General features: G+C 44.4%; 1 protein-coding gene across 1 annotated transcript in view; it reads left to right on the top strand.

Moving 5' to 3' along the window:
* The window catches only part of SPIRE2 (spire type actin nucleation factor 2), a 230,843-nt gene that overhangs the window by 187,066 nt on the left and 31,731 nt on the right, over positions 1 to 12,046 (top strand). The window contains exons 9-11 of the mRNA XM_078670918.1: positions 2,012 to 2,228; positions 11,283 to 11,422; positions 11,894 to 12,031. Of these exons, the coding sequence (XP_078527044.1) occupies positions 2,012 to 2,228; positions 11,283 to 11,422; positions 11,894 to 12,031 (495 nt within the window). The remainder of the gene's footprint in view (positions 1 to 2,011; positions 2,229 to 11,282; positions 11,423 to 11,893; positions 12,032 to 12,046) is intronic.

The following is a 12,046-nucleotide window of genomic DNA, read 5'->3' on the forward strand; positions in this document are numbered from 1 at the left end:
GGGGATGATCTCTGAGTCTGTTTAGATTTAGTGCGTTTGAGGAGTGTGATAGCCTTCCTGGAAGTAGTTAGAGTGAATGAGTTGCAGTCTGCCATTAGACAATAGTTCCCTGGTTTGGCCACAGCAATAGACCTACTCAGTGTCCGAGAGTTCCCATCCTAGGTCCTCCTCCCACTGTAATCGTGCTCTGGGATTCGGCATGGGAGTTTCAGGTGAATGTTGGAGTATAGATTTGTTACCAAGGGTTTTGAGTAGAAATAATGTTAATGTTTTTGACTCTGATGGTTCTAGTGGGAACATTGAGTAGATTTCTCTACATACCACCCATAGTAGGTATTAAGTGAAAGTATCCAGTGGACAAGGCTCCACCTCTTCCGCCCCCACTGAGTGCTCCATAAACCAACTCAACAGGACCATGTCGCCCACTGTATACAATCCCCGGTTATGAAACTGTCGGAGTGTGCTTGCACTGCCTGTGAGCTATTATAATGGAAGAAGGTTCAGGGCCTGTTCAGTTGAATAAAGTATTAGGGAGGTACGTTTCTTGCAAATATTTTCCCACGCTGACTGCGTACTGTGTTAATCTCAGTTCGGTTGTAGCAAGGGATCTGTCCCCGCAGGGCTGTCTTCAAGATGGGGTGTGCTCTATCATGTTCGATTGCCAGGAGTGCCATATATGAAGGAGGGAAATGCCGAAATTGTGTGAAGTGCATTCGACATCTAGGGCTGCTAAGCCACCCTGTTAATGTGGTAGCGTCAGTATTCCCATTGGACCTGTGGTTGTCTGCCTGCCCAGGCTTGTGATATCAAATGCGAGTTTATAGTTTAGTAGATTTGCTGAGTTAATGGTATTGGAATAGGACAAAATACGTATAGAAGCTCAGCAATATGGCCATTTTCATCAATGCAATTTTGTCCATCGGTTAAAATGGGAGTGATGCCCAGCGCTGGGGGAATATTACATTGGATAAACCCTACAGGCACAGCCCATGGGTCATGCAGTAGCCATACAAATCTTTGGCAGCATGCTAGACAACGGATGGTGCCAGATATTGTACAGATAATTGTGCAGGCGCAAGGAGCCTCACTAGAGTGCGGCCATCCTGGAGCCAGGCTCTCTGGTGCCCCAAGCTGCTTCCCAACTTAGGGCAATGGATAGAGGTATGTTGTTCCAAATCCTGAGTGCATAAGTAGAGAAGGCTGTTTAATATTTTTTTACACTTCTACTTGTCAATAGCCACTTGAGGTCATGAGTTCCTCAGCCAAACAGGCGGGAGTGTTGTCGTGATGGCTTTGTAGATAATGCGGTTAGCTTTGAAGATGGGGTTGGCTGAGGGGAAGGTGGGGGTGTGGAGCTATCAGTCGGCAAAAATACATTAATAAATGTGATTACAAGGGTTCCTAAGATCATAATGCTATGATCACTATAATGGTGAACAACACTTACAACGCAACTTTTACATCGTAGAGCCTTTACAACGCAACCTTTACAACGCAAACTATTACAACGCATTGCTCTGGGGGGTGCTCTAGGATAGGGAATAGGTTAATTTACTATCCAATAACCTTCCCTAGTGTCCACGGGGACTGGAGTTGGAATAGTAAATTAAACTATTCACTATCCAGCGCCCAAAAGCACTATGCGTTGTAATGGACTGCGTTGTAATACTTGCGTTGTAAAGGCATGCAATGTAAATGCATGCGTTGTAGTGTCATACATCCCACTATAATGCGTAGAGTTCATATAATGGGAGCTCCTCTGATGCTATTAAAGTGTGAATCTCACCATGCTTAACAATCACATCATGTGACTGCCATGATTCCTAAGATGCACATGTTGAAAACTACGATGTTTTTCTCAATGACTTAACAATTCTTGAGTATTGGAGCACTGAACAAAGTACACCCACATCAAGTAAAATCCATTAGGAATTGGTCTCTCTAAAACGCTTCTCAGATTGCAGCCCTGACATATGGCTTTAAAATATTAAATATCCCTACATTTTTGCAGGAGGAGGAGTCCCCCAGCGTAGAGATGCGGAGGGTGACCAGTTCCCCATTACCTCTGAAGAGGGACCGCTCCTTCTCTGAACACGATTTGGCACAGCTTCAGAGTGAGATGGCTGACAGCCAGCCAAGTCAAGGACACCTAAGACCAGTGAAGACCGATACCAGACCTCGTTCAGGAAGCATGATAGCCACGCCAATCTACAGTTTGAAAAGCAAGGGTATGTATTTCATGTGACTTAATGTACTTAATCATTAAATGAATGGCTAGGTTGTTGCCTGACAACATATATTGAGGTGTGCAGCTAAGATAATTGAGAAATAATAACAGAATCAATGCCATTATTAGGAAATCCTTGGACAGAGCTATTTTATCACCAGCAGGCCAGTATGCATGGCTGGTGGACTAACGAATATGTAAGTGGTGTCATTGCGTCGGGTTCCTGTATGATTATTTAAAAACTGTCTTTTGTCAGCCGACAATACAAAAAGCTCCTTTGTGACTGAGGCATTTGTGCATTATGCTCTGTTTGCATACATTTGCACAAAAGCAATTTATACTGCACCACCTGGGCATGCCTTCATTGGAAACGACTGCATGGTCCTGACAACATAGAAGAAGCTATTACCACAAATGGAAAGGTGCGCCCAGGAAAAAACTATAATACATAAAGATCCATAAAAGATTTTTTTAATCCATATACGTACAAAAACATCCAGCCAACGCTTTTCGTTCACAATATCTCTCCTGAACTTCATCAGGGATCATATGACTTGAAATCAAATGGCAACGTCTCTTATTTGTATCGATAAACTCATATACCAGATCAATGAATATGTGATTCAAAGTAAGTTACATCCTTGATTATATGTACAAGATGTTAAATCCAAATATATTTGCAGCGTATTGTCCATTAGTACTGTGAAATGGGTGCAATGACCCCAGGTTTGATACCTTAATACATATCACAGCTGTCCTCAAAAAGTTTACTTGTACATATAATCACGGATGCAACCAGGCAGCCCACCAGGTGGAACAGATGACTTCGAAGAGGGAGACAACACAAACTGGTTCTTCATCTGGATCTCAAACAATGCCGAGCCCGGTGGTTGTCGCATGCTTGCCATGAACAGTTTCACCTCCCACTTCTTCATGGCATTGGAGTGCATGAGGCCACAATACTCGCACAACTTGAATTCATATTTGGGCCCCAAGTGCCATAAGCAGGCCTGGTGGTCGTCTGAAATGGACATCTGACCAATGCAGGAGTGACACGGCTTGGAACATTACTTTTTAATGTTAAAGTACCTTGGCAGTACTTTCTTGTTCCCAAGAAGAACGGCAATCTGCAACCTATCCTGGATCTGAGGGCCTTGAATTCCTTTCTTCACAAGGAAAAGTTAATGATGCTATCCCTAACTTAGGTGGTTCTGTTGCTGGAACTAGAAGACTAGATGGTAGCCCTTGACTTGAAGGACAATTATTTCCACATAATGATACTATAGCCCCACAGACGGTAGCTGCGAATTTTGGTAGGCACTACTGACTACCAATTCTCAGTCCTCCCATTCAGGTTAATATCAGCATGTATGGTGATGGTGGTGGTTGCTGCACACCTGCACAGGTCAGAAAATCTCACAATTCTCATCCCTGGATAATTGGCTGCTAGAGGTGAGCTCATCACTATTGCTGGTGGACCACCTGAACACCACATCATCTCTGCTGTTCAACTTAGGCTTTCCCATCAAACTTCTGCACATGGAGTTTTCCAGGCGAAGTAGGGGGCAGTACTGGACATGATATCTCTCAAAGTCTTTTTTTCCTCCCCAGAGAATTTCAGACATTTGTGATAGAATTCTGATGTTTAGGGAGAGAGCTCGGATTCCAGTCCTGAAGGTCCTCCACTTACTATTCTGGCTTACTGCATACTGTTAGTCATGCATGCACACTGGTATAGGAGAGCTCTCCAGTGGTGCCTTCTTCTGCAGTGGTTCCAACATAGGGAAAGCAGACAAATCTCATCAGGATCCCGTAGGACACTGCAACGTACCTCCTTTGGTGTTGGGTACTGGAGAACTAGTCATGAGGCAAGTCCTTCTGCCTACTACCAGCAGCAGCCACAGTAGTAACTTGGGTGCCCATTTGGAAGAGCTGGAAACCTGAGACCTTTGAATTGTTCCCAGGTCCTTCTTGTGTCTGTGTATTTTTCTGGCTTCAGATCTACCTTCAGCTCCAGCTTTTCATCAACTCTAGAATCTCTACCACCTGTCTCAATCTTTTGGGAAGATTTTTGCCACCTGGCTTTTTCCGCGGATTGTGCTCTTTCTTGAATGCACCTATTGCCTGTTATGCTTTTAGACACCCGGGACATAGTGGCTACTGGAAAGCGTAGCCTTATCTCTGGCAGATGAAGACAAGGAAGGTACGCTGACTGGATGCCCAGTTCTTGACAGATTGTGCCACTCAGAAATCAGGCTTGATGAAGAGACCTTAGGTCCACTACAAGAGCTGTCACTGGATTTTTCACAGGCTCCTGTGTAAACCACACAACAACAGTCACACTTGATTCAGCAATTGAGGAATTAGAATGTGCCTTAAGACAAGAATCCTTGTCTGCTAGAGGACTGGACCTTCCATTAAAGTCATGCCTTTAATGCCACGTCTTATGGGGATTTGAAGATGCTAAACAAATGTCTGGATGCCCTAACTCTGCATTTTGCCTTTCATTCAGCTTAGTAAGCTGATGATAAAGCTAATGTGGGTTATTTGATTGGTGCCTTGAAAGTCTCTGCATTAGCTTGTCCAACACCACTGGTTACTTCCGAAGATCCTAGTCTCACTAATTATTACATTTTTCTCATAAATTATTAGAGAATGGTTCAAAGGAAGCCAGGTGCACTTTAAAGCAGGGGAATGCTGACATTTTAACCTACATTACCAGATTCCCTCAGTTAGCTGCCAACACTACCTGAGGACTTTGTTTCTCATAGGGCTTAGATGAGAAAAGGGAAGTGTGCGTCCATTCAGTTTGTCCGTCTATTTGGTAAATTTGCTGCTTCCCACATAACACCGTCTACGTGAACTTAGGATGGAGAAATGCAAGTCATCTTATGTTTGATTACACAGAATATAAGGCTGCTTACGGTATCAGAAGAAACTAGACCACATTTATGGTGTACAACAACTCACTAATAGCATTGTCGTTAGGCCAGGGTGAGGAAACAGGAATGTTTCTAAATCCGTATTTAAAAAAATAATTTTTAAATGACAGCAGGCACACACTGCTTGTTTGGCATTCACTGGAGAGGGGACAGGGAGATTTTTGCTATATTGAACATGTGACGCAGCAAGAATAAAAGCAACTGCCAAACGCAACCCCAACAAACTCCCCAGCCTGCGCCCCCCCCTTACTCGGATAAGTCAAAAGCAGCTAAAGCATGTGCGCTGTTTCTTTATGTGCGCTTACCGCTCAGTAGTTGCGGCTTAGTCTGGAAGTGGAGGCAGAGGACACCACCCATGTAGGCCAGAGTCACTCTGGCAGCATAGTGCTAATATCAGCAACACTCACCATCCCCCCATACAGCAATCTCCTAGAGAAATAACCATACAAGACACCTTCTTTGTGGAGAAAACTGCTGCAGGATTATTAGCATTACAAATATGCCAACATTGGTGGGTTATCTTACGGGTGATCCCAAGGCAGGCAGCCCCTCCCCGCCTGCCACCTGATGAGCCAAATTACACTGTGGCCCTGACCAATGGTGTTAGCCATATTTGTGGCTGTGCGCGAAACTGCACTGGTCCGTGCCCTTCAGCCAACGGTGCTCTAAATCTTCAACCTTTGCCTGCAACGACTACCCTCCTTGGATGGGCCCTGAGCCCTTCCTGGATATGCTTGAGTGAATGGCCTAGAGTGAAGGGCTGGAGGGGGTGGATGCAGTCGCGTGTGCGCCGCGAGCTTTTTTAATGCCGCATGGGGCGAAGAGGCGGACAACATGGTCACTGAAAAACAAACTTCCCCCCATAGTGAAGTTCCTAGACAAGGCAGTGGTAAATTACTATGGCACACCTAAAGCTGGTATGGCAGAATGATTTACTGTTCTGACGTCGTCGGACAAGGTTTTCTTGGTATGAGGTACACTAGGATATGCCTGTATACAGTATCTAGTCTTTTTTTTTTTATAAATCTTTTTATTATTTTAAATCAAGAAGAAGTAGACACATCCGGCGCCATACATTCATACACAATAATGGATTGGATAGTTACTTTGACAGGATAGACTTGGAACAACAGGAAGATCCCTGATGCGCCTGCGTTGATAAGTCCAAAACAGCTAATGCGACAATACAATCAAGAAACAATTTAAGCACAAGCCATCCAATCCCGCCCACAGCATATAAACAGGATAATAGAAGAAGCGAGGCCACCGGACATTAGAATTTAAAAATTATCAGGATATGCCACCAATTATTTTAAAAGGGAAAGACCAGAAAGACTAAGGAAAGAGAAACTAAGAAAAGGACACACAAAGAAAATAATAAACCCATCCCCCCACCCTGCACCCCTGCATATGGCTGTCGCCTAACCCCAACTAGCAGCGTGCCTGTCGCCCCAACTAACTAGGTTCCAAAGATGGAAAAAGAGAAAAACATGGGGGAGGGCATATCCGTATAGGCTCCCAGCCCCTTTCCTCCCCTACCAGAGATCGGCACCCCCTATAATGAAAATACGAGTGTATCAGAGACCACAGTAGAAGAAAATTAGGGGGAGCCATAATACACCGCCCAGCCTCACGTAAGTCCAACAGTTGCAGTTCGAACACCCAATTGAGCCAAATCAATCGCCCCGGTCAATCGATCTCAGCCTTGACCCCTCCGAACCATCCCGCGAACCCCTCCCGGCGAGACTAACATGCCAACAAGAGAGTCAAAGAGGAAAAGGAATCCAACAGAAATCAGTTTGTTACTTCTCGCAGTCAATGAGTCCACGGGAACTTCAGCCACACAAAAAGGTGCCCTCTTGGATGAATAGTCCCAATGTAGTTTTTCCCGCAATCGTACAGTCACCAAGGAAGGAAAGGATGAAGACAAAGTGGAAGAACAGTCAACAACAAAAGTCTCCGGGAGGGGAACGTAAATCGATACATCCAAAGTCAGCAATGATGGAAGACTTAGCGATATGTTCATGTCCTCGGGAATACAGTTCTCCAAAGCACCAAACGAGGGTTTCGACTCTTGTTGGCTCACGGGGTCCTCGCACAGAATCAAAATGGCCGTCGCTTGAATCGTAGCCGGTTGTTGTTCCAGCAGTTGAGCAGGGTCCGGTTCCCCAGACACCATCTCAGATAGGCCTGTATCAATTTTGTGAATCAGGGCATCCATATACGAATGAAATGCCCCGAGCACTGCCAGTACTGACCTCGGCGATGGCTCATGCTCCGTTCGGTCCGTTATCTCTCGCCCAGTACCAATCATAATCACCTCCCCCGGTGAATCCGGTATCCCCGGGGGAGCAAACAGGACCAGGAACGGGCAGCGTCGGACGGTGACTGTTCGTTATATGCGGCAGTAATCCGCCCGTCTACACCGTAGGCAAGTCCCCGAGCCCCTAAACCCCAGCGGGAGCCAAAACCCGGGCCCGCGGGACGGGGACCACAACCCACAGTCGATATCGTACCAAGTCACTCCTCCCTCGATGTTGAGTTGGCAGACGATCGCCGACAAATCCGGGCGAAAAAAGAAACCTCCACTTCGATGGACCGGACCCTGCTGGAATCACTCGGCCGATGTTGTTGAACTACAACCCGGCCATGCAGATACTCGAGGCCCCGGCTTCCCCGCTGGACTAGGCCACTAACTTAGACTCGACGCAACTCCGTCAAACAAGCCGATCAAAAGTTCAGGATTACACCATTAGAGTGCGTAACAGGTCATCTACACGGAGGTAGGGCGTTAAAACAGGATAGTGGACAGGATCATCTGGCAGGATACGGAGGTCGGCGGAGCCGGGAGCCTAAGCAGCCATCTTGTTTGCCAGCGTAGCTCCACCCTCAGTATCTAGTCTTTTAAGAGAACTGTCAGCAGGTTTGGTTAAGGTAAAAATTTAGATTTCCTAGTTGTGCGGTGTGTCTGAATAGCTATTAGAGATGGGGTAAAGTCAATCACATGATGTGGCAGCATGACACGTGTGTGCCTATGCCACAGCTTTGATATTTCAAAGGGCCCGGCCTGATATATTATAAATAAGGCTCCCTGTTTTCCGTTTTTACTGATTTTTACAGATAAATACAGACACAAAACATTCATTTTCTTGTCTGTATTTATTTTTAAATGTGGATACAAATTGGGTTGCTTTTTGAATAATTCTAAATACTGTCTACCATGACTGCCAGGCCAATAGATGTGTGCATTGATAGATAAGGGGATAAAAAGAAAGGAATTTGAGTAAAGAGGCTTTAACAGCAGTAGATATGCATAAAGTTAATACTGAAATGTGCCGATTTTCATATAAGTGCACTGATTTATCTTCTGCGAGTGTTCACAGCACTGAAACCTGGCAGACATTCAAGCTTGAGTGCATATTTATCAGTTAAATAAAGGTGGAAATATACTAATTTCAGCTTACTTTTTCCACAAAACCTAGAATAAATATGGATAAATACAGATAACATTAGCAAAACATAAATATGGATAAATACAGACGGAAATTGCCAAAAAATAAATACCATAAAACCGGGAGCCCTAATTATAAAGCACCCGTTCTAGCAGGCCTGATATGTGATCAATTCTACCCACTCCTACCAGCCCACCAGAGACGCACCCGCCTTCCTAGTTTCGAGTCTCTGTCAATCTTACAAAGACACTGACTGCCCTGACAATCATACCTTCCTGTCTGTATATTGTTTTTGCTCCAATTGACATGTTCTGTTGTGAGATGGTTTGTAAAGCGCCGCACATTGCCTCACCACTGCTTCATGGCGTTCAGGCCTTCCTTCATCTCAACCCCCTCTGTTGAGGCCTCCTCCTGCATAAGGCATTCTAGGCATACATTCCGACTCTCCCGATGTTGAGGACAATCACCCATTTTTTGGCGTTTTCCTTCCTTCATTAGCCCATCAATCCACTTCTTTCCATTTGAAAAGCTTCCCAGAGTGTTCTTATGCACAAAGGGAGGGGACAGGGCTTTAAGTGGGATGAAAAAACTGGGGGAGTCTCTCATAGGAAGGTGCTTCAGGATGACGTCCTAGCGCGAACCTAACCAATCCTGGCGCTGCTCTCATGCTGAGAGAAGCAACAAGACTGGTTCTAGCAGGCTAACCCAGTGCTCCTTTTGAGCCTAGGTGCCTGTGCCTGCAATCAGGTTAACATGGCTGGGATTTGTGCAATCTGAAGTGCGCATGTCGAGCTGGCCATCGCAAGTGGGCCGGGCAATCTGACATGCGCACTGGCAGCCAGCTTCACAAATCATCCTGATCCTGCTGTTACAATGATCAGCTCTGCTCCCACCCTCCCCACTCCAACACTTGTCAACAGGCGTGACTCTAATAAATTAGTAAAAATGACTATTACGTGTACCTGCTGTGCTTGTGACGCTCCTCCGCCCTCTAGGGGGGACCGCCGCCACATCCGCCAAACTCTAAATCAGACTCTATATCTGTACAGAAGGAAGGATGACTTAAGAGTGTGTACGTCTAGGCCTTTTCCTGAATGGCTGTGCTGTAGATAGATGACTGGGTGTGGTTCTGCAGGAGAGTTGCTGTAGTGGGCTCATGGATCCTCCACTGGATTCCAGATTGAATCAGAAAGTGCTATGATCCTGCAAGTGAGCTAAAAGCAGCACAGGCCTGGGGCGCCTTGGCTGTGGGCCAGGCTGGCAGAGTGAACATAATATAGATGTGAAAGCTGACGAGCCTGTCAGTGTTTTTCACAAGGACAAATTGGATCAGTGGCTACAGAAAAATTTAAAGGAACAGACCTTTTCAGAGTTTCAGAGAACTTTGATAAAAAGTGTTTTTATCATTTTTATTAATTTGTTTCCAGGAAAGCTTTTTTAACAAAAAAGTATATAACAATGGTACTCAGTAAAATTGTCTACGTTTATGAATCTAGGAAGAGTGCACCTGCTGTAGAAATGTAATGACTACTAGGTAATGTTTCCTTATTTTTAGTGTATACTTCTATGGCTTCAAAGCATTTTCACGACTTGTTTATTGCATTTTTAAAGAAGAGGGGAGTATGAAAACCTAACCTGTATGGGATTCAAACTTGCAGCCCCCTTGTTTAACTTATCCTTGGCTTTTGAGCGTTTGCGTGACCGTCTCCCCACCGTGAAGTTATCCGAGTCTCGGCGTTAATGAAAGAAGCCCTGCTGGATTCAGTTTTATAACGCTTCTGTTTTTTAACTTACAAAATGTCGCTGCAATGGAATGGTTAAAGATGAGCATATAAGACACTACTGCCGGATCAAAGTAAACAGATTAAGGGTTACTTATTTAAGTGGAAAGAACCTGTACTTGCAGTGATGGCGATGCACATTAAAGTGAATACTGAGGAGAACGGCAATAATAAATAATATTTGAGGGTCGGCAAACACAATTGTATATCCATTGCTGAAGAAATAGTCAGAGTATCCCCTGGGTGTAGAGACTAAGTAATCTGCCAGGTCCTGATGAAGGTGGTGCTTATCCTTTCTTTAAACCACCGAAACGCGTTGACCAATGCTTTTTAGATCCTGCCATATGCAGTTGCTTTAAGTGGTCAAGGAGATTGAAACAAGTTCTATGTCTCCGATTTTCCAGAGATATGTAGTTGTGAATGGAATATGAATGTAGTTGAATGTATGAATGTATGAGAGATTGTTGGAATGCTTAGATCAATGTTTCTTCACCTGGGGCGTTATGATGTTTAGTCATGAAAATGTTAGGATAGTATGAAGTGATGTACATATGTCTATAATATTCATCTGAGATGTTTACACGATAAATAACAGAAAAATAACTTTTGATAAAAGAAAGAAAACGAATAAACAAAATCATAAATCTGTATATGTTTCTGTATGTTGTTATGGTTTAATTGTATGTACAGCCTATGTCGAATTCATAATTGAATTGGAAAAAAAGAAAGATAGGTAACGAGGGAGTATTCTTAAGTGTGTTTTGTAAACTTATCCATGCAACATACTCATGATTGATGACGTACATGAAGCATGCAAACACAGCATTCTCTAGAGAGATCTTATCATGCTGTATTGATTTTCCTTGTCTCTCAATTCCAGGGGTGTCAGCAGTTGGTTACCAGGCACCATGTGGGTCAAGTGCATTCCACACGGAACGCGGCAACCTCTCTCTGGTTGAAGAAAGGACAGAATCTGAGTTGAGTCCAGCCATAGACGGGCACTCAAAACATCTGTGGTTGGTAAGCACCAGGACATCAAGAATATTGAACAGGTTCTCGCCTCCCCAGCCTAGAAGGCATCTCTGTACACATTTGACTCCTACTTGTTTTAATGTTTGCCTTGTTAGCGTGCAGGAGATCATTTAAGCACAGTGGAAGATTACAAGCTATGATGAATGGCTAACCAATGACGCAAATGAGGTTTGAAAATGCATACAATAACCAATGCTTCCATTCTTAGACATGTAAAATGATTAATAATGTGGGTTCTGTCTACTAGCAAATTATAGGGAATAAGATAGCAGGCCACTGGCAGATGGTCAAAGGTTTTAGACCAGAAAAGCAGAGAACTTGTCAGAGCTATGGCTGCAGTGCAGTGTTGTTACACACATATACAGAAGACATTTCCTTAGGTATCCATGGTACATAGATGAGGAGAGACCACCAGAAGCCTCCATTCACTGTGTTCTTCTCTTGTTACTTTATCATCAGCAGGAGTTCAGTCATCCTGTGGAGAGCCTGGCCTTGACCGTGGAGGAGGTGATCAGTGTGCGAAAGGTGCTGGTGAAAGCAGAGATGGAGAAATTTCTCCAGTACAAGGAGCTTTATAACAACTTAAAGAGGGGAAAGGTAAGTGTCATGGAT

This window comes from Lissotriton helveticus, chromosome 12, assembly GCF_964261635.1.
Source record: "Lissotriton helveticus chromosome 12, aLisHel1.1, whole genome shotgun sequence".
Classification (NCBI taxonomy): domain Eukaryota; kingdom Metazoa; phylum Chordata; class Amphibia; order Caudata; family Salamandridae; genus Lissotriton; species Lissotriton helveticus.